The sequence below is a fragment of the Anarhichas minor genome, unplaced genomic scaffold (genome assembly GCF_050575085.1).
Source record: "Anarhichas minor isolate MPS153535 unplaced genomic scaffold, ASM5057508v1 ptg000033l, whole genome shotgun sequence".
Lineage (NCBI taxonomy): Eukaryota > Metazoa > Chordata > Actinopteri > Perciformes > Anarhichadidae > Anarhichas > Anarhichas minor.
In genome coordinates this window covers 9,453,781-9,476,853 of record NW_027466479.1, presented here as the reverse complement: position 1 = coordinate 9,476,853, position 23,073 = coordinate 9,453,781, and the positions used below count along the sequence as shown (strand labels likewise).

The following is a 23,073-nucleotide window of genomic DNA, read 5'->3' as shown; positions in this document are numbered from 1 at the left end:
CTGGATTTCACATCGCGAGGGGTAGGGGGTTGAGATGAGAAGTAAGAGTTGTGTGTATGTGTGTCGGATGATGGGGGGTGGTTAGTCATCAGCTTTAGGATGTTATTAGCATTGGGACTCTGTTTTTCACACACACACACACACACACACACACACACACACGCACACAGAGAAAGAGAAAGAGACAGTATTTGCATATACTAATTATTGTGATTTTGATTGGATTTGATTTTCTAATGGCTGTTGAGGAGAGAGAGGCTGCATCCGGATAGATATTAAACATGCAATAGTCTAGTCCTCTTTGTAGCTGCATACAAACTGTCTATGTGTGTTTATGTTGGTATACACTATAACTGACAGCTGCAACCAATTGTACCTATTAACATGGGTTAACAGATTATACTTGTAAATTCCCTTTTTCTGCATGTTATCTATTCTGTCTGTCTCCAGTTCATCCATTTTCAGTCAGTCTGTCTTCTTGCTCACTGATTGCAACTTCCTTCAGGTCATGACATGAAGAAAATACAAATAATGAAGGGCCACTGTCACTCCGATGGTATCTTTTTGGAGTCACATTTCAGATGCTGCAAAATTGACTCCAACACGCACAATAGTGCTCTGATTTGCCATGAGCAGGCTGCGCAGACTTTACACTTTTGGTGTGAAAATAAATTAGCACAAAATGTTCCATAAAGCTTTATAAATATAGCTTCATACGCAGTGAAATGCAGTGAACGATGGCATCTACAGTAAAGCATAATTTGCACACAAGCCAGTCTGCTCTCCAGCTGACCTCACAAAATGAGCAGCGCTTAACAAATGGAGGATGTAAATCTCCTTTTGCGTATGCCTTGCAGCAGAATTACAGCAAACTGGTTCAATTAAAACGAAGAATGAGAGCTGATTATATGGAGGAGAAGGAAAGCAGAGTGGCAATACTGCAGACAAAACTAAATTTATACTGTCGACAACATGTCCTATTTTTAAAGAGATCAGGCCTCTGTCAAATTTGTTTGTTTTTTCATTACTCAACTTCACAGGTTTGCTTCCCCTCTGTAATGATTTGCCTCCCTGCAAAGCATGAAAATAGAACAGAGGAGAATTGCACTTTTATCATCTTAAGAGATTGCTGTTTCTGTACCTGCAAATCACGACTATATTTAGACAGCAAAACGTTTGCCAGAGGCTTTAAAACAGCGTGGGTTCAAATTCCATTTCTACTTGTAATGTCTCCAAGCATATTGCCATATGACATTTAAAGTTAGTAATTTCAGTTCGTATGATTGTGATTTCACTTTTTAACTTCTACTTTTAGGTGCTGATCTGATTTTCGTGCTTTAGATATCTGCAGGAGAAGTTGTTTGTTTCAACTTGTATTTCATCATTATAATGAGTCTGCCTACCAATAATCAAGGAGTCTTCATGTAATATAGTTTTGTTTTTATTAGAAATAAGTCACATTCATTTTGTGCTGTGAAAACTGTACCAATACAGGAGGTAAAACAGAACACAAACAATGTTGTGACAAGGAAATACAAATGGGTATTCAGTACAAGTAACTCGAGGTATGATTGGGACACAGGACTTTGATGGGGAAGGGAATTTGGCTGGTAGTACATACTATCGAGTTACTGACAGGGTTATCAAAAACATACTGTTACAGAGACATAAGGTTCAATTACTCATCAAGGCGGAGAGTAATAACAAATATCCTGAAGCACAGTTTATATTCATAGGCTATCATTCATTCTATATAAGTACAGTTATCTACCTGTCACAGAGAGCTCCAAATATGGAGTCTTGTGCTAACAAATCTCTAGTGAATAAATTCCTTGAATTACTAATACAGATTTGTTATACAATATTCTCAGAATGCATCTATATGCTCTGTAAATATGAGGAAGATGGTATAAAAGTGTTGAAACATTGGTAAGAAACAATTCTGCCTAAATCATTAAATCAGTCTTGCTTGAGCATCAAGCGGCCATCATATTGCGTTATTTCACACTGATGGCGGAAAACACAAATGTGTTGAAGTCTCGAGGACCTGGCGCTGCAGTGGAAGTCATATCAGCGCCAGGAACCTCTGCTCGGTCCAGGAGTCCTGCAAGGCTGAGAAACCAAAAGGGCACTGATGAAAGGTCTCGCTGACCCCTTGAATCCACATGTATGACATGGAAGAGCCTGCATCTTGTGCCAGCTGAGAGGGGCTGGGTTTCCAACCGGACCACACCTCCTCACATTTCGACCCAGCGTTTCCCCAGAGTGCACTGCTCTTCCTGTGTGAGAGTCTGTGTTCATCCTGGTGCTGGTGTTTTGGTATTGAAGCAGAATGCTGGAGAAACCAGGACATTTTGGGTAACGAACCAACTCCATCACCGCTCCGTATGTTTGTCCCGATGCAGTCCACATGGGCTCACAACACATTAAAGATGCATTGAATCTTTTTTTCTTTTTTGGAGCCTAATGCTGTGGGTCACAGCACAAAAACAATATAAATTGTGCCTGACAGTCATGAAGGGGAAGAAAAATCTAAATATAGACTATAAAGTCAATAATGACAATAACAATGCTAATCATAACACTGAAAATAATCATTGGAATAATAATAACCAAGGTGAAAACAGCGGTGAGACGCTCCACCAGTATGATTACGCCTGCTCTCCAGAAGAAGAGTCATTTTCTCAGTACAGAGAGTCTCATGGAAGAGGTTCATTTTAGTCTGTTTGAAGAAGTTCCAGGTGTGAAGTAGAACAAACAAACAAATAAACCAAAATATGTGTGCCCTTGTACCAAAGTGCAGTGTGTTGGACTCCAAGCATGAAACTGGTCCCTTATGCTCTTTTGCCTTGTCCTATTTTGGAAGGTGAGTTGGCTGGAAGAGGAGCAGCCAAGAGTTTACGGTTGTTCCTCCCGAGAAGCGGGGAGGACACGCCGCTTTACATCATCTACTTTTTCTCCAAAGTTCAGTTGAAGGAAGAAAGAAGCAGAGACATGTTAACCACATCTTCTGAACCCTGGCTGAAGAGATCAGGAAACTCCCAGTGAAGTGGTAATGGAACCATAGCCAGTCCCGGTCAATGGAAACCACTGATCGCTCTGCTAACCCTTTGACATTCAGAGCACTCTGACACAAGATGCTCTAAGTCCGCACAGAGACGCTACATTAAACATCCCACCACTACCACCACATCCACTCCTCCAGCACTCCTTCTCTCCCTTCCTTCCTGCTCTGGTTGAGGGTTTGAAGACATTGATTCTGGGACCTACTATCTCCCATCCTCAGTTTCCTTTCTATCCATACAGGATCCAATTCCTAAACCAAAAAGTTGAACGAGGTGAAATCAGGTGGCTTCTCTGGCCCCCCTCTTCCCCCTCAGACCTCTGTCTGCAGGTCGATGATGTCCTGCCCCACCAGAGGGATGGTGGTGCCGGCCTTCTCCCACTCCACAGAGTGCAGCTCCAGAGGCGAGGCAGCAAGGGGCTCCAGGTCTTTACGCACCCATGCAGGGGGCGACTGCTGTATTCCCCGGACTCCCTCCCACGGCCTCTCCAGAGGACCCTGCTGTTTGTCCTGTTGAGGAACAAAGAGGAGGCACTTTAACACTGGTGTCAGCCATCAGCCCATAGAAAATTCCTGATTTAATCAAAATGAAATGGGATCCATTACATCAGAGGTGATTTTCTAATAATGAAAGTAATTTTTGTGATTTGGGGAAATTATTCCTCCTTGAGGCAAAGTGTAATATCTGATTATGTGTCTGGCAGTAAAATTTGAGATTGTGAGTTTGTATATAAACACTCACGCTGTGGTTCGTTTTGTCACTTCCTCCTGAAGACACACTCCATCTCACAGACTGTAAGAAGGAAGGAAGGAAGAGAATACATCCTTAATCAAATGACCTCAAAGTAATGACAACCATAGTTTAATACACAAATCACTGGTTGTTTTATAAGGTCATTATTACAACAAAAAATGTTGTTTAACGTTAGAATTGCCTCTGTTATCTCCTGAAAATGAACGCCTATGCAAATGGATGATCAGCTCATATAATGATATGTTACCTTGCTGTCAGAAGCAGGTGACTCCCTGTCTTTCTCAGCATGATGCAGCTTCCTGTTTAGGTCCTGGAACATGTTCTGGTGGCGTTTCTTTGTGTGCATTATTTTCTGGAGAAGACAATGAAAAAAAAACCTGTTTTACTCTCAAAATATAAATGCTTGCTATGAAACATTCAATATACATCACATTCCATTCATAATGTTTTTAAAAGCCAGATTCTAAACAATATTTACCTCAAAGTCCAACTCAGCATAACGGGATTTCTGTCTCTGCAAAGACAACAAACGACAAAGAAAGTTGGTTTAGCTTCAGATAGATGTTAGAAACATTGCGCACAAATGCATAAAACAAGTATTCTGCAAGAGGTCACACTATTCCATCTCCTCTTACCTCCAAGGAGCTCATGGACAGCGTGGAGATGGTCTCACTCTTGGACATCATGGAGTTCATGGACTCAAAGGTGTTCTCCAGGCTGCTGTGGGTGATGTGAGACTCACTGGACATGTTGTGAATGTTCTGGATGGGCGAGTCTCTCTCTGAGTACGACACGCTGACCTGGTCAAGGGGGATGGACTTGATCCCGAAGGCAGCCTGGGGCTCGGCAAAGGGCCCGCTGAGGTGCATTAGCCTGGCCTGTGGCAGCTGCTCCACGCTGATGTTGTATTTCATGGGGTCATCCTTGGGCTTGGACCTCAGGGTGGAGGTGGTGTTGGGCATGAGGACGTAACTGCTGCCATCGGAGATGCTTCCCTCGGCCTGAGCCCGAGCGAGATCGGCGTCCAGCTGCTTGAAAAGCTCCCCCTCGCACACGTACACGGGTTTCCCGCAGGATGGGTCGACTCCTCCCGCCAGTCGGCTCTTCTCTCTCTTCAGGGTGAGGGTGTGGCTGGAATATTCGGGAAGTGCCTGCATGTGGCACTTACTCGGGTTGGATGGCAAGGTGTGGAAGTTGGAGCCCATGGGAAGAGGCAGCAGAGGTGGAGGCATTTTCTCTTCAGAGGAACTCTTCATTCCTTTTAAGAGAAATGGTACGAGAGAGTTAAAAAACAATAAAGAACCACGTCACACCTGAAAGATTGGTCAAATAAATATGTTCTCTTTTTATGCATGATCAGATGTTTTAAGTGCAAGGCTGACAGAAATTTAAATGCAAATGGCAAAATGGTTAAGAGCATGAGGAAAACGCTGATGTTAAAGGGTCTTCACCTTGTCTGCTTGAATCTCCATCCTTTTCGTTGTCAGACTGCTGATAAAAGAATAAAATAATTCTATCAGTGCATGAAATGTATTCAATTTTCATATTCATTTTGGGATAAAATGCAAGAGGCACTCAAGACATTAAAAAGGCAATAAGCCAAGAAATTTACCATAAGCTGATTGTGGCCATTGTGAACGGAACTGCCAGAATCTCCATTGCCGTCGTCCTTGCGGTCGACCACTCTGCACTTTACAGCTTCTTGAACCTAATGGACGGAGGGAAAACTTCAGGAAATTGCACTCTGATCACAGCTCATGTGACATCATCAAGAAAAACAAAACAACTACAAGCAACATTCCTTTTTATTTACTTCATCTCGTCTAAATGTTTTTCCTTACCTCTCTGCGCAGGATGCAGTGAACCATGACAATGATGAAACCCTCCAGAGAGTCGAAGACGGCAAAGAGGATCTGGAAGAGGGCAGAGCGGCGGTCGGTCATGGCCAGTACGGCAGACATCCAGGTGAGGGCCAAGAGGGGCAGAACCACGCAGGAGCTCCACAGTGATGCTCTGCAGGAAGAAAAACAACAGATTAGAATCAAGGCACTTCTGTTTCTCTGCTGCCAGAGCTCTATTCCCTCCTGTTGTTTGATTGTGAGGCTTGATATCAAAGCACATCATCAATATACCAGTAATGGCACTGATGAGGGCGATAAGCGCAATACTCTGGTGTACAGAGAAGATCAATAGGACCTACCCTGCTCTCTCCTTCAGCTTCACATCGGTGATGCCGTCCTTGGATACCAGCTTGTTGAAGACCAGAATACCAATGACCATATTCACCTGTGATTGCAAAAGGAAAAAAAATGGATGAGACAATGTAATAATAGGTAATGCATTTATACAAGCAGACTACGTATTGTGATGGATTGGGACGTGAAAGTCAGAAAACGTACCAAAACAACAGCTGCAGCAGGGCCAACAAAGGAGTAGAGGAGTCCGCCCTCAAGAGACAGCCAGCAGCTACAAAAGAGAAGGAGGAAGAATGTTAATGCTTGTGCTAAGGGAAGAGCTTTTCAGAATAAATGCAGAGAAAAGAGACAGCCCGAAAAGGGAAAAGGTTGAGACGAGACTCACTAGTTGACAGTGCCGTATCCCTTGGCTTTGGTGAAACCCACAGACACAGCCACCACCAGTGCAGGAAGGCCTGCAAGATAGAAAATATGCAAAGAGGAGGGAGACAGTTAGAACCCGAGAAGATAAAAATCCTGCGAGAAAAATGATGCAACAGAGGTGGGAAAAAAAGAGAGAAAGACAGATGCTCTTACCCCAGCCTAAGCATAAGAAGCGCTTGCGGATGATGCGGTTGCGCAGACGACCAGTGACAGCCATGTAGGACTGCCAAGCTTCTGTCAGCACCCAGCAGAAAGAGGAGAGGAAAAAGAAGTGCAGGAGAGCAGCAACGAGAGTGCACACCACCTGTAGGATCCCAGAGGGAACGAGGGATAGAGAGGAAAGATGAGAAATCTGTGTCATTGGCGCTGCTGCTTCCAAAATCCCCAAAGCAGTGAGTTTCAGAGAGGTTTAAAAGAGAGGTTAGGATAGGCTGGAAGAGTGCCTTACCTTGTTGCGAGCTTGAGTTTGTCCGATGAGAATGAGGGCATTGGAGCATATAATGGAGAGGCAGAAGTTGATGAGGATAACGGAGCGCTCGGAGCGGATGTACCTGGGGTTTTGAAAAGGGAGAGGAAAAGGTTTAGGGATGAGTGGGTAGAGGAGAGAGAAACCAGAGTGTGCAGCGTATAACATTAGAGGCCAACATGGCGGACTTTGCTGGTAGGGTTACTTACTTCCACACGGAGACGTAGATGATGATGAGGAGCAGCAGGGTGAGAGAGGAGACCCCACAGCCAACGATGAGAGTCACGGACGGGAGCAGTGACTTGTCCATGATCTACAGAGAGGAGACAAGACCAAATATGCCGGTTAGAGCTGATTACAAACACACACGCATTCATTCAGAGGGGAAACCAACACTGAGATCCACACACACACACAGACACACATGCGTGCACGAGCGAAGCCTCTGGGTGTGCGCTATCTGGAAGAGCAGACGGCTCCCTGTAGGCAAACCGTTGAATGGCACAATCAGGCCACGGCTGAGGCAAGGTGACCCCAAGGTGAACGTGCCAGAAAGATGGAGCGGCAAACCAAACAAATGGTCAGGGTCACTGCATATCTCCAGCGAGCTTTTGAGTCAGCAAATGAGGCGAGGAGGATACCGCACATATATCTCTCTCCACTAAGCAAAGAGGGGGGTTGTTAAATTCCCAGGGGCAGTTCAGGGGGGGGGGGTTGCTGTGGCCAGTCATTAGTATGAGCTGTAACAGCAGCCGTCTAATCATAGACGGACATCGTGAATGCCTCTTTTTCTCTCGCCTTTAGCTGTGTTTCAGCATTTTCTCGCTAGGCTGGTGTTTCTGTGCCGACCAGCGTCTCCTCGCCCGTCTCTGCAGGAGTGGACAGGTGGACCATTATCACCTGGGCATTAATCTGCCACCACCTGCCCTCTTGATCTCTGACAGCAGCTTAGCGCCTGCCACTGCCAGCGGCGGGGACCGTCCCATGTTTCAAACAGCCGTTGCACCGAATCTCTGGGGGAGGAAACCGAGGAGGGATTGTCTTTTGCCCGTCTTCCCTGCTGCTCAATCATCTGGAGGGCTGATGGGTCACACACAAATCTCAGCTCCTTGAGACTTCACAAAGCCCTCGCTGCCTGGCTATCACACCTACAATCCCCCAGCAGCTAATTGTGTGGTTTCACTGCGCCCATAATCCTCATCCGTCTCACACCTACACTCGCGGTTTTAATACGGTTTTGAGTTAATCTAACACCTCTGATCATGTTGTCATCACCGCAAAACGTGCGAGCTGGATGAAAATGGTTCAGGCTTCAGATAATTGACAAATGTCTGATTATATTTTTGATAATGCATTGAGGGTGGAAAGAGTGGTAAAGGGCTAAGTGGCTCCAAAGGTGAGTGAGAAAATGTCCTCAGATCTAATAAATCTGCAGGTATCAAATTAGCACGGATAGAGGGGGAAGGACCAGACACTGCTTTGGCCTTCATTTGATTCATGACGGCCATAAATCCTCATATTGCAAGCGTATGTGAAGCCTGGCTTCAACTACGTTTGCCATTGTTAATAGAGAATGGTGCAACTCTGAGCCTCAAATGACTGTTTCTCTCCACCTCCATATGTGCTCCACATAGGCTTTTCTGATACCCAAGCACAGCTGGTGAAGTCCGGCCGATGGCAGCCAAAGACTAATTTAGTGTGGCAAATTTGTTTCAAAATCTATCCAACAACATCAGAAGCGCCCCAAAACAGATGGCAGATAGCAGTGCGGTGAGCTGTCTTTTTGCTTCAGCCTTTACTGAGTCTGGGGAGAGAAACAAAATAACAAGGGCGATACAGTATGTTCTGTTCCCTCTCTTCCCAATCTCTATATCTGGGTTGATGCTTGCACCATGGGCCTCCGAGTGAAATTCAGACAGCCAGTTTGACCTAAATATGAAGCCTGTCTTCTGCCTGTCCTTGACCGAATCACATGTTCTCATTTTAAACAAATGTGCAGAGAGACCCGTAACCAATACAGATTTTCTGCTGTTTTTTGTTTTTTTAATTGATTAACTCAGTGGTCAAGGGCATCTGTTGTAACTGTGTGGGCTGCTCCCACTGGACCATCATGCTTCCAACACACATGAGGCTACAGGACTCCTGAAATCAGACCATATCGAATGAGCGCTAACACACTGCAGTATCTGACTGTTTTTCACACCTCCTTTTTCTCTCTCTCTCTCTCTCTCTCTCTCTCTCTGTCTCTGTCTCACGCGTCTCGCTGGTGTTCTTCATACGGCTTGTAGAAAGACGTTATTGAAAATGTCCCCGGCACACATCAAAGGATGGCTAGAGAGGTGGTAGGAACCATCTATGCATTACCAGACGTCTGTCTCTCATTGGTCCGCCTCTCTGGCATTTTCAGCCTCTCTGTTGTGGCCGAAGAGGAAGAATAAGTAAGGGGGGGGGATGTAATCGAGAATTCTGAGATACTGGCAGACTGGAATGATTGGCGCAGCCGCCTTTTTACTGTTGCAGGAGGTTGAAAGGAGGGGGTATGTGCAGCATATAACAAATATGGGAGGAGCTGTCCAGACTGGCAAAAGCAAGACAAATCAAATCTTACATTTAAACAACAGGTTGGGGAGAAAGAAAAGCAGTAGAATGAGCTTAGCAGCAGAAAAACACTGCAGTCCATATTCATGAGTTGTTTTGCCACTCACAGCACACTAAATAAAGGAGACAATTAACAAAATGCACATTTAAAATGTACATTTCCTCAAACTAACAGACATCTGTTGATTGTATTTTGTGTGTGTGTGTGTGTGTGCGTGCAGCAGCAGTCAGATGCACGGCGGAGATAGACAGATCATTTCCTCTGTGCTGGGGGGCTGTTCGTAGATGGTGTGTGTGTGTGTGTGTGTGTTTCTCCTCAGACTCAGTTATCAAGAATCAAACAGGCCGACTTTGCGCTGCAGAAGCCGTTGCCACGGCAACTGGAGAACGAGCAGCTCTCGAGCCAACACAGTCTACGGGGAACATTACACATTGTCTTTGCGCATGAAACACATCGATGCGTAATGACAAATTTCGGTAATAAAAGCATTCGGAGCCCACAAGTTTCCCCTGCACTAACACTGTGTACTTAATTTGACATGCATTAGTCAAAAAGCATGCATAATCAGACATTACATAGAAACCCTGATTGCACAATCATTTAAAAAGTAATTTTGAGTGATTGAATAAAACAATTGGGGTTCAATGTTTCATATGTTTCATGCAAGCAACTGCATTCGTTATTTCCCATATGGTCCGATAATATGTATTTAGTCGATTATGCAGCTGATTGCAAGCAAATAAGCACCAATTAACGCGCTCGTGCACAATCGACACGCCAATGTGCAATTCATTACGTCTTCGTTTTAAAAAACGAAATGCAATTCTTCCATATCAACATGTTGCTCGGTTGTTTCCCCTCAATATATACATTCAGGCTGTAATTCTCCGATCGGCAGAACCTGCACGGAGACAAAGAGCTGCTGGCAGGCAGCGCTACAGCAAACCGCTCGAAAACAACAAGTCCTGTCCGTTCACAATGCACCGCATTCACACGCAACACCGCACGAAACATTAAGACAAGAAAAACACGATCACTTTTGTTAAAAGACAGAAGACTTACCGAGTCGAAGTTGACGCGCGCTAAAATGGCGAAGGTGGAGAGGCTGTCACACACGCATTTGGTTCTGAATGAATGAACGGGGACCGCTCTGCAGCTCCGAGCAGACCAAGACCCAAGCAGAGAAGAACTGCACAGGGAAGGAGTGGGAAAGGACGGGTTAGGAGAGGAGAGATCTCACAAATCTCTCATGTGAATGTCACATTTTTCTCATAGGCTGTATGGTGGAAAACATATATTTAGAGCATGGCCAATGAGAGTTGAATGTTAATTAGCCCAGCGCAGACAAACACACATTGTTATATACAAATGTAATACTTAAATATTTGTGATCCAGTGTGATAAAAATAAACATTATTTCCAATTAACTGCATCTCATGCAGGAAAGCCTTGATGATGGCTTTTCACATTTATGTGATTAATAGCCACCTGCACCATGATTAATGATGATAGGCCTCCATAAATCTCATTATTAGCATAATCTGGATAATTTATTGACACAGGCAATCTTTGCTCAGCAGACATGAGATGATTGGCAACACTTGGCCTGTGCACTGGGGGGACAAAGGACAACATGTTCCCTCTTTTGAAAAAGATGGTGGGGAATGTGAAGAGCATCTAATTTCCATAGGTCTTCCATAATCTACACTCCAACTGATTCATGATTGTATTTATGCAGTCTATAACAAAATAGAAATTACTTTTCACATAATACAGCTGCCACGATTATCCTCAATAATACTGTGCCAAGCCCGATCAGACAAAATGATTACCTTACAAGCAAAAAGTAAAATCAATAAGTGTTTCAATTGAGGCCATCTTTTAAATGACATGCACTTAAAGTCTGACATCAGCTTCTACAAATCACTGAATCCAAAACATTTTGTTCAGAACTTGTACTGAGATCTGCCTTTGTGTGTGAACAGCATTGGCAGCAGATGCCAGTGAGCACAGAGGAGGTCGAGGCCATGAGCGGCACCCTCAGGCTCTGACTGACTGGTGAATACAGAGGGGCATCATAGCCAGTAGGTCCAGCCTGGTGCAGAGTGTCATGGGGCGCTCAGCCTCGGGGCAAAGGCGTCGTGGCGGTTAACTGGAATGGCGTCTAAGCAGGCTTGGCTGCACAGTTTAATGTGTGTTATGTTCGCGCTGTCGTATCAGGCAGATGGGTTAAATGTTGCGTGATGCAAAGAAAGCCAAAAGAAGCAAGTGTGGCCCTGTAAATGGCTCCATATCTTTTGTCACAAAAAGCTGCGGAGCATTTTATCTGTATCCATCTGGTTAAAAGTTCATTGGCGGAGGAGATAATGGGGCACTTCCTGTTATCAGACATATGCGGCTTCAATTCATTTTTGCTTTTGCTTATGTTTGGACTCTGGTTATGTAAAAAGGTGTGTGTGTGTGGGGTGGGGTGGGGGGGTGGGGGGGTTATTCAGTTGCATTTTCATTTCTTATCTGTCCTCCACAAGTGTACAAAACTATCTAAATGCTAACAGTCCCCCTGTGTATTCTTCAGGAGGGCAGAGTGGACCTGGGGCTGATTGATCCAGGCCAGCAGGAGCTCCTGTCATAAGTTGTTCAAATGCATCTAAGCATCTTTAAAAACTCCCACGTGACAAAGCCATTAACCCCGGCGATGAGATATGAACATGACTTAGAGGCGAAGGAGGGAGGGCTGTCATTGTCTTTAGATTGACACTCTGCAGTGTGACCTATACGTACGCTGCGATGGGTTTGCATTAAGTATGTCAGACAGCCGAGGGAGGCCTAGTGCTCCTGGCTTGGAGAGATGGGTCAACATGTTGTAGCATTGCTTTGTCCTCCTTGTCGGCAACGATTGACATGAAAAAAAGGATGAAACACTACTGCTCTCTCTGAGGTGAGTGTAGTTCTGGGGGGGTTTACATGTTCACATGCAGTGACAGATGCATGACTGATGTCAGCTACAAGTGAAGAGACAAACAACAACAAACAAGTGTGGCTTACAAGGCCACCCGGGACAAAAAATAGATGGTTGGACGTACGTTCAAGAAGAAAAACAACTGTGGTCAACACTTACGTTTCACTGTCGTCCCATGAGAGGCATGTCTCATTCATGGTGCCCTAAAAAAAAAGAGAGGCAGATGGAGAAGTCAGTTTGAGGAGTCTCTGCAGAAAAGGGAAACGAGTAGGTTGGGGTGGTGTAGAAACGTGCTAGATGCAACAACTTGCTGCCAGCCACCTGCCCACAGTTCTCGTCACCCTAACTGTAATGCACGCACAAAACTAAAAACAGCTCGTTCTCGGCTGCAAGGACTAATTACTGCGCATGATTTCTCATCATCGTCAACTGGCCGTTTGGTTCAGCTGTGATCTTTGCCGGGTTTCAACCGACACAAGTATAAGTAAAAGTCACAGTGTCACTGCAAATGTCAACAGAATGTCAGGCTCCGTGTACCGCGGTGAGCAAACACCCAGAGGGGGGTTGATATTTTTCATAGGGCTCCATTAGATTGGGTAACCATTTGGGACTTACATTGAGGAGGTGGGGGAACTCGATCTCAACGGGGGTGGACAGGAGAGCCGGGGTGGGGCTGACGATCACTGTCACCACCTTGGAGTTGAGGAGGGTGGTGTTGCTGCAGAGAAAGAGAACATTACACAGTCAGCGTCGTCCATGTGAGTCATCGTGGTTGAAGGAATATGGTCATGGTGTGACATGAGCTACCTGCAGGGCCTTACAATAAAAAAAGTGTAAGCGAGAGCACAGGAGTAAATGTGCAGTGAGTGAGGCGCCATCTGGTGACGATAGAATATATTTCATGGAGGGCCAGTTGCATACATGTAAAAGCAGAGTAATCGAATTACCTCTGGAAGGACAGAATAGAGCCGAGGTTTCTGTAGAGGACGATGCCGGTTACAAAAGCCTCGTTGCCATCTGGAAAGACCAAAAAGTCAGCTTAGACTCAAATTCACAAGACTGCACATTGGTTGACGCAGAAAAATGATATCTGTCTAATCTTACCAGCCTGTTCAATGGACAGAGCATCACGGGACACTGAGATCTTCTCTTCAGAGGTCCTGACCCAGTCTAGCATGCCCCTCCAGCCCTTCACGGGGAAGGTGAAGTTGGAACTTGTGGTTGTCGGGCGCTTGTGGATGCTCAGCACTGAGAAGGACATAGATAGAGAGAGGGGGGGGGGGGGGCTTTGTTAGTGAGCAGCAGTTAGAGGTCACAGCTTTTTTGTACACTGTGTTAGTTGAAGAGTCGACTAATGCCAAGGACATTTTGGTTTGATACGTCATGTGTGTAGTCGTTCTCAATTACATCCTGTGAGAATGTCACCTTCACTGAGATCAAACAGTCACACAAGTCACAGAGAGTGGCTCAGAGTGTGAAGTCTACAGTTATTTGCAGTATTTGACAGATTGATAAGTTTGTGTAATAGCCATGTTGTGCAATGCAAAAGATACTTGCACAACATTTTTGGAGATGGCACAAGTAATATGGTGTTGCTGATGGACTGTCAGAGTGATAACTGATGCATTCTGCTGCTGCCTATATGGACTCAGATTCTCAAGCGAGATTGAGATTGATGCATTCTCCGGCTGGCGAGGGGACAAATCATCCTGACTAGACATGAGCAGAGAGCAGCTGACAGAGGAAGTTAGGGCTCACCTAAATTCTCGGTGACTTCGTAAATGTCCTGAAAGCCGCTCATTTGATTACCAATCATGTTCACAAAGTCCTCAACAAGGTGGAGGAACTGCTTGATGTTGGCACCCATCTGGATAAAGGAAAAAAAAGAAAAGAAAGGGAAAGGAGGAAAAGTCAGAAAGAGGGAAAATGGGTAAAAAGCAATAGGGGCTCATGCATGATATGCAATTTACACAATTAAGGTAATTAATTAACGTAACTGAGCCCTTTGGCAAGGCTCCCGTATATTAATAACATGCCCATATCTAGATTTCCTTTTCTCATGTCAGTCCAGCTTGTACTTTCAGTGCACTCAGCAGTGGAGTGAAAAAATAAAAGCACACCGCTTGCTGCTATGCAACCTCAGAACTTCCTTGAGGCCATAAATGGGCAGACTGTTGAATCATACTCGTTTTTTTTTTTTGTCCTCTCCCTCTCGCTCGGTGGAAGGGAGGGCTGCCTGACGTGCATGTCTGACGCAGAACTGCAGCGATGTGGGCGCAAGGTGTGTGTTTGTATGCGATGTGCTGTCCGTGTCCCCTTACAACAGCCATCGGTATGTGGGATGACATGGAGACTCACAGATTGCAAAGTGGGCGTAGTGATTCTCCAAGATTCAATCTCCCTCTTTATCTCTCTCTCTCTCTCTCTCCTCCCCCCTTTCACCTTGAAGTGTTCTCTTATCGCAGAGGCCTTTGAAACTCGCAATCCAGTTTTCAATTTGTGCACAAATATGTGTTTACCTGCTGCAGTGGGAGTTTTTTGTTTGTCTAACTTTTCTACACTTGCTCATCTTACTCAGGGAACTCAATTAACTGTTAGCACTGAACGTAAGTCCTAACCTAAGTGAATTTAACACTAATTTGATTTGAAGAAAGTACATCAACAGGTGGTCGAACAAGTCAAAGTGTTTAGTCTGTAACTATAACTACTGAACAAATCTAAATAAAGAGCTAGAACTAGATAAGAAATGGTGCTTCAGACATGTAATTTAATGGTGTACTTGTCTATTCTGAGATCATTTTAGCTCTTGGTGGAGCGTTAATCATTGCAAGTGTACCAGTATTGATACTCTCACATTTTTCACACAAACTTCGCATGCACACCTTGACAGTTCTCTCCCAGAATTTGTCCTGAACACAGTCATCCCATCGCAGGGACGGTAGCATTAAAAGACTCCCCTGCTCATATTCACTCTGGATCACTCACTCACACACACTCTCTTATCACGTACCAGCTGTGCCTGTTCCCATTTGTCACGATGCTCCTCCTTCAGTAAGTTGCTGATTGTCTGGACGTAGTTCTGCAGATCATTAAATGGAGGCAGAGGTGTAAGAAGGTACCAAATCTAGCTTAATTAGAAACTATTTTTGGTCAGAGAAGCATGTTTCAGAGACTGCTGCATTATATTATTCACTGATATGTACACATTTCAGCTTACCTCGACATCAGCGTTACTCAATCTCATTCTGGTTCCCTTGAACTGTTCAGTGGTGTTCTTCAGGATCTCCATGACAGCCAAGAGGTCTCCGCTGTACTTGGCGCCCTCATCGGAGGAGAATCTCAGGCGTGAAATCACCTCGGCGACCCCGTCCACGCTCTGCCCCATCTGCGCTTTGGAGTTGTAGTCCCTTGACTGCAGAAGAAAGGTCGAGAGGTTAATCTGAATCTTTGACATTTGCTGGTTTGACTTCACTACTGGGAAATTAGCCGTATGAGGACACAACAGATGAGGCATTTAGCATTTTAATTAGGCTCCATATGCGGGGCTTACCAGCATCTGAATGTTCTCGTAGTTCTTGGAGACACACTTGATGTGAGTTGGGCTCTCCCAGGAGGCAAGACCTACAGCGTCCAGGCTACACCGGCGCAAAATCAGACCTGTTAATGAGAGAAAGTACAAACTTGTAGTTGGCATCATGGGGGATGACACAAACAGTCTCACATATACAAATGAAAAACAGACAAAGTGTAGCCCTATCCTTGCTGTCTCTGTACCTGAAGCATCAGCAGGGCAGGCAACGGCGGCCATGTCTCCAGCGGGGGTTTTCTTCCACACAACATCTCCGGTGTTCTGCTCAGGGCAGATCTCATGGGGCTCTGTAAAGTAGCAGGGATAAGTAGAAGGATAAGTACTCTCTTTCCTGATTGAATAGTATTGTGGTGCCGCCACCTTTATGCATAGTAATGGAGTCACTAACCAGGGCATCTCTTCTCATTGCAACGCTTCTGCTCTCCCTTTTCACCGGGGCAAGGCTCTCCACCAGAGAAGGGCCCCTCGCAGACTCTCTGTCTCTGCTGGATGCCGCCACCGCAAGTCTTGCTGCAGGTGCCCCAAGAGCTCCACGCATGCCAGCGTCCATCAACTAAAGAGAACATTTCACACCATGAACTCTGCACTGTGATATGTCCAATTAATTCATCTTTTATTTGGAGAGTGACTCTTGAACAAGTGAATTTTTTTTCTTTTTTCATTTTTCTTACTAGGGCATTCTTTCAGGAAGCAGGTGACTGACTCTTTCCAGCCACCGTGGCACTCGGAGCCCCCGTAGGACGGCCCGTTGCACTCCCGTATTCTCTGCATGGTGCCGTTGGAGCAAGAGGTGGTGCATGAGCTCCATGTAGACCAGTCATTCCATGATCCGTCCACTGGAGGGAAGCAGAGGATACACAAATACACAAGAGCGTTACAGCGAGCGCCACTACAAGACGGACCTTCAGGCCAAAGGCATCACGGCACACTCACTAATGCTATTAACGATTCAAAAGACCCACATAAGCCGAGGTTATGTGAAACAGAGAGTTAGAACTTGGTTATAAGTCTTAAAACAAGTCAAATTGGTCAGAATTAATAAAATTCTATCATGCTAAAAGGGCCTTTATGGACGACTCAATTTTTTAAGCCTTTCAGTTTCAAATGAAAATCGTAATCATCCCTCAGTAATGACTTTGCAGATCCTCCCTTTCAGACACTAACAGTAATTCAGCTGTAGCGCAGAGAGACACCTGTTGATGGTAACATGCAATTGCAACAAGGAAAGATACTGTTGGATAGAAAGAGAAATCCCTTTTTGGAACTACTAAACTTGGTGTGGAAAAAGCAGGAAAAAAACTAACTGCAAAAACTGCAGCTGTGACTTCAAAATGAGTCAAGTCCTTTCTGCACATGAGTAGGTGGCAGAATATGAAAACTTCTAATATGTTGGGTGACCATGAGCACAGCATGAGTCACCTGCTGTTATTACAAAGCCGCTGACTAATACCCAAAGAGGCTTTTATTCTGTCAATGCGTCAGATGTAATGTCAACCTGCCACTGCAGTTGCTGTTTGTGATGACGGGGATGCCAATGCGTGGCTTAATTGTCGCTCATTAAGAATCAGTTAGCTGAAGTCAGTTGTCATGGATTTTTAAACAAGAAGAAACTGGCACAATATTAATATATATATTTTTTAAATAATGTGATTTTTGATTCTGTATATCATCAAACCACAAGTCTGCAATAAGAAGAATTTCATGGCTCACCTGGGCAGACAGCGATGTTGCAGAACTTGGTTTGTCTTGTAGGGCCGCGGCAAGGTTCTCCTCCATTCTGGGGCTGCTTGCATGTGCGGGTACGATCACGATAACCACGACCGCATGTGGAGGAGCACAGGCTCCAGGGGGTCCACTCATCCCAAGCACCATTCACTACACATTGGTAACACAGAGGGATAATATGAAGATGGAAGTTAAGAAGTGCAACTGCTTTTTTTAATTTACAGGCTGCACACAACAGGTACGTACATTGTTTAAACTCTCCACTAGGCAGAGCAGTCCTTCACACAATCTCTGTTATCCTCGCACAATCTATACAGGAGATTTACTTGCTTTTGGATTGCAGCCTTTTTTCCCACAATCCAAATCTCAGTTAGTGAAAGCTCAAAAATGCCTCTCTGAGTGCTTCTCTTCATCTACTTTCCCCTTTTGACTGCTGCTGGGGAAATCATTAAGGGATAATGGCTTTTCCCTCCATTGTGTACTTCAAAGACTGTCAAAATTGTTTTTCTCTTTTTCTCCCCCTGTCATGCTCAAATCTGAGAGGAGGAACCAGGCACTCACCGGGGCAGACGACTGTGTTGTTGCAGGGCCGGTTCTCACGCAGTGGTCCCGTGCACTGAGTGGTGAAGGAGGAAGTGGCGCAGACGCGGGTGCGGCTCTGCCAGCCCTCTCCACAGGTGATTGAACATGCGCTCCAGGGGGACCACTCATCTGTCTTAGAATCTACTGCTGAAAAAAATCCCCAAAACATGAATTACAGGGTCAGCAAACCAGGCCCTCAACAGTTGCATTGCAGATATTGTGTAAAACATCCATTAACGAGACCTTCCTCTCACCTGTTTGGGTTGCAACAACTCCATGGTTAGAATCATCAGCATTGTCTCTCTTCAAACCGACGATGGCTCGCAGACCCTGGCTCCTGTTGCGCTCTTTGCCTGAGAGAATTGGAAAATTGCACGATTATTGCACTGAATCGGAGCCACCTGCAGCCGAGTGCTCCCAACCTAATGACTAAATGGCAGGTGGGCTTACCAATGCAGGGCTGAGGGTTGCAGGCCCGACCCTCTTCAACGGTTCCCTCGCACACGCCGTCCTCGGGCTGGCAGGCTCGGCTGCGCAGCTGAACTCCACCATCACATTCCTGGCTGCATACTGACCAGCGGCCCCAACCTGCCCAGCCCTCTGCGAGAAGGGAGAAGAAGAGGAGAGATATTGAGCAAGGTTGGAAACTGACATTGTTGCAAGGAATTACAGTTACCCAGTTAAAAAGTAAAAAAATACAGTTTATGTGTACAAAAGAGTGACTCAGCAAATATCCTCCCTCTATAACCTCAAATATAAGAGCAGGAAGTGAGTTTAATCTTTCTTATGTGCAGAGAAAGAGCAAGGATGATTCTTTGTGAGCAGAACGAGCACTCGATAGATGATGCATTTGAAATGGTGATTGTTTGCTGTTAACCACTTGGTCTGAACCGGTGCAGAGCGGTGTGTAAGGCTGACAGGTGCGTTGCTATGACGACCACAAGTGCTGCACTTAGAGTTCCGCTGCCAGCTGACTGTGAGGTCTTTGTGCTCTTTCCCGCTCCCCCGACCCGACACACAGACATGCCCTCTATATCCCTCCCCAAAACCCAGACTCCTTGCCAAGCGTTAAACGAAACATGCATGCCTTATACAAAATGGAGAGCCGATGATGTGTGCGGTTCAGGCGGTCTTGCCAATGAGGCCCGAAGACGCACAATTACTCTAACGCCTTTGATTTACTTCTCATTACTTTGTGGCGGCGGAGTGCACATCCTCCGCCTGTGTCTTTGCTCTACAGACATGGATCATTATCCTCAGCATCTCCTAACACTCAAACGCGGAGAGAAAACAGGGCTGGAGACCACCTGCAGAGCCGTGGTGACCTGGAGAACATGATCTCCCTTATCCAGCCTAATGGATGTCATTACAATAACACAGCAAATGGAGAGGGAAAAGACTTTCTGTTTGGTTCTTTAAAGGTGAGATTTTTGGAGAATTTAGTTTTTCTTTCAGTCTTTCACATTTTACTTGGGTTCACTCTACAGGTAAATAACCAAACATGTTACAAACTTACTGATGATCTCAGCATCGCGTCCGATGTCACGGGGAATAGGAATGCATTTCTCAACGTAGACACCACCTCTGTAGCAGCTCCCTGGCTTCCTCTTTGGGGCTTCCCAGCACTGGCAGGGTGTGTTCATGATGCCACAGGGATAATCATGGGTGCTACTGGACAGGCACTTCTCCAGCCACTGGCACAGCATCTGGCAGGCAGGCATGCTTGGGTTCCTCTTCCCCACGACCAGAAACTCAGCCTTGAACTCACTGACATCATTCTGCCCCTCCAACATCTCCACACCGTTTCTCGAGGCCACTTTGCGGATCTGCAGGAACTGCTTGCTGGACTCCAGGTAGGTGACAGTGGTGGATGCGTCGCACAGCTTCACAACCTCGTCGAAGCTCTCCATGCCCAGATAGGTGCGGGAGGTCTCGATGAAGGAGTCGAACTGGAAGGTCTTGATCTGGCGGGGCACGCAGGAGTCGGTCGGCTTGGTGATTTTCATGTAGACGTTGTAGCGGCGAGGATCAGGGTTCTGCAGGGTCCAGGAGCATGGCGTGGAGTGCAGGGTGGTCGTCGAGGAGAATACGCCAAAGAAGCGACTCTGTTCCAGGGTGGCGCAGGTGGCAGAGGCTGGGCCGGAGGGAGTGCAGGAGGCCAAACCGAAGAAGAGTAGTACGAGGGCCACACAGGGGCCGGTAAGAGCTGACCACGCCATTGGGTCGGCTTATATGGAGGATGCTGTCGTTCTTGTTTCTTTGATTGCTGGTTTGACCAGGTCTTTTTTGATGCAAATCTGTATCAATGAGGCAGCTGCACAGAAACAGGGGATGAAAAAGAGGAAACAAATCTGTCAGAGTGCTCCAACATCTCAATAATCCAAACAAAACTCTTCACATCAGTATGAGCCCTGCAAATGAAATGCATTTTTCCCCCACAATATTCATGAGATGCATTTTAATTGGACCTGTTGTTGAACTGATATTTATGCATTAGGGATTTGCCGCTGATCAGTATCATAGCGTTTCGGGGCAGATTCAGTGATCTGAAATGCCCAGTTCTTCGGGACATAATTGCTCTAGCACTGCAATTACAGTCCTTCACAGCAGGCTGGTATTTCCAAGCTCTTGCTCTTTCCTCCCACACACCGAACTGCGAATCATGTGCGTCAGTCTGACGTCCACAGAAGCATTGCCACTGGCAACCACAGACGCCTATTAGTTCCACTATTTGTGCAATGCACTCCTCCTATTGAGCAGTAAACTAGAGAAATAGTTACTACGTATCCATGGCGCAGTGTGAGTGAATACACTGCAGTGGCACCTCAAATTACTTTGGAAATATTCCCTGCATTGCATTCCAGAGTGCAGAGTTAAATGAAACATGCATCTAGAGTGACAAATGACAGTCACTCTTGCATATTAACTCAAATGCATGCAGGGTAACGAAGATGCATCACTAAAACCTACTCAAATGATACATATTAATGCACGAAATTCAACCTGCTAATTTGCTTTATGTGAACTTCCCTTGATCTCAGAGAAACTCTGAATGACTAACCCTGTCTGGAGAGAGAGAGCAGAGTCAATATCAGGATCTTTGTACCTGACTGGACTGGCTGAAATTATGCTGGATGCTCCTTGGAGCACAGAAGAGAGGAGGAAACAGTGTTGCTCAGCAACATCTTTCACAGGCATTCAGTATTCTTCCTTCTCGTGTTTTCTGTTTTATTCTTTCCTTCGTCACTGATTTCTGTCAGTGAAACAGAGAGTGATGTCTGCATGAAGGAAGAGGTCATTTAATGCTCAGCAATAAATGCCTGCGTGTTCTTATTGTGAGGCTCGATCACAGAGAGGGGGCATTGCACACAGCAGAACAATTGATGCCTACAGCGACATTCACTGTGAGAAGCACCTGCACTTTTCAGGCAGAGAACTCATAATTACATTCCTCACATCTCTCCCTCCCTCTGTGCCTCGCCTCTCAGTGAGCAACACAGCAAAGACCTCTGCTTTGTGTAGGTGCTCACCCGCCTCCCAACAACCGGAAGCTCCATGAATGGGCATCCGATGAGGCACACAGTGACAAGAAAGAGGTCCAGCTGTCGTAGGAGAACTCTGTGTTGCTCATTTTTCCTCTCGCTTTTCCCTCCCTCCCTCCCTCCCTCCCTCCTGACCTTTCTGTCCCTTTCTCTTGCTTATCCATTTGCTGTCGTCAACAACAATTCTGCAAAGCAGGCAGCCCAAAAAGTGGGCCGTTTGTTGTATGGAGACAGGGTTTCTTTTTTTGCAGATTTGGTTTGAAAAACAGTAAAGAACTGCAAAATTGTCATCAGCGGCATGCTCTCCATTTAAGCTGCCGTGCACAGTTTTGCAGTAGCCTGTCTCAGCACAGATGCACAATTCATAGTAGGTGTATAACTAAAAGAAACAAGTTGCAAATTAGAAATGTGCAGGCATTTGATGAGATGTGACATTTTTTTCTGGCTGCAGATAACTGTGTGCAGATTGTTAAGTAATGTGCATGACCGAACGAGAAAGCTGTGAAAAGATATGACAACCTGAAGTGAAAGTAGATTAAGACAAACTGAAACTATTCGTCTGATGCATAGGCTGATATGAGTCGTATGATTTTCCAGCCTGTAAATTGTGACAACTAAGATAATCTATCCGAATGACTTCATTCTTTTCTTTGCAAGAATGCTCTCTTTTTTTACTGAAGCAAACTTAAGAAAAGACAAGTTTACAGCCATTACAGGTCATCCTTCATCTACAAATTGCTCACGCTCTCTCTTCTACTGTGCCCGGTGCAGATACTTGCACATGTGTGCAGGAAACTTGGTAGCTTTGTTGCAAATCCAGTAACAGCAAAAACAACAAGCAGTAAAACTAAACAAATCACTGCAGATTGCTGACAGAGACTCCGTGCCTCTTGAGACAAAGTTTAAAGAATGTGTGTGTTTGCTTAGATTCAGATTTCAGTACAGAGGCATTTAAATGAATCATGGCTATCTCTATGGTGTATGCAGGATTCTTTCCCTCCTTAACTACAAGGGAAACAAGCAGAGGAATTAAAATCCAGATTGCAGTGCAAGTTTGTGAAAACCTTGATTAAAGCAGTGTTTAATTTAAACACCTACAAGGAGAAATGTTCGAGGTTGTTCCAAGACATCATTGCAAAAGCATCCTCATTGGACAGCAGATGCCTGACATGAAA

General features: G+C 45.4%; 1 protein-coding gene across 1 annotated transcript; it reads right to left on the bottom strand.

Moving 5' to 3' along the window:
• Nucleotides 1-1,431: 1,431 nt before the first annotated feature.
• Nucleotides 1,432-20,575, bottom strand: LOC142965061 (adhesion G protein-coupled receptor B1-like). The gene is made up of 31 exons (XM_076105776.1): nucleotides 19,873-20,575; nucleotides 18,807-18,956; nucleotides 18,611-18,709; nucleotides 18,336-18,500; nucleotides 17,760-17,924; nucleotides 16,721-16,885; nucleotides 16,438-16,602; nucleotides 16,235-16,336; nucleotides 16,011-16,117; nucleotides 15,678-15,872; nucleotides 15,471-15,539; nucleotides 14,219-14,327; nucleotides 13,565-13,708; nucleotides 13,408-13,477; nucleotides 13,076-13,178; nucleotides 12,620-12,663; nucleotides 10,564-10,690; nucleotides 7,112-7,215; nucleotides 6,885-6,987; nucleotides 6,590-6,740; nucleotides 6,399-6,468; nucleotides 6,218-6,284; nucleotides 6,019-6,104; nucleotides 5,660-5,831; nucleotides 5,431-5,526; nucleotides 5,270-5,309; nucleotides 4,454-5,076; nucleotides 4,297-4,332; nucleotides 4,066-4,170; nucleotides 3,807-3,857; nucleotides 1,432-3,574 (listed from the first exon to the last, which is right to left on the bottom strand). Exons 1-31 carry the CDS (start codon nucleotides 20,573-20,575, stop codon nucleotides 3,377-3,379), a joined length of 4,584 nt encoding a protein of 1,527 aa, XP_075961891.1. The 3' UTR covers nucleotides 1,432-3,376.
• Between the last annotated feature and the right edge of the window lie 2,498 nt (nucleotides 20,576-23,073).

What these genes read in the sequence shown, in the direction of transcription:
- LOC142965061 (XM_076105776.1), bottom strand. Translation starts at nt 20,575, where the DNA reads ATGGCGTGGTCAGCTCTTACCGGCCCCTGTGTGGCCCTCGTACTACTC. An exon ending in CGAAGTCACCGAGAATTTAG is followed by an intron (nt 13,709 to 14,218) that starts GTGAGCCCTAAC and finishes TGTCCTTCTCAG; the next exon opens with TGCTGAGCATCCACAAGCGC. An exon ending in CACCTGCTTCTGACAGCAAG is followed by an intron (nt 3,858 to 4,065) that starts GTAACATATCAT and finishes TCCTTCTTACAG; the next exon opens with TCTGTGAGATGGAGTGTGTC.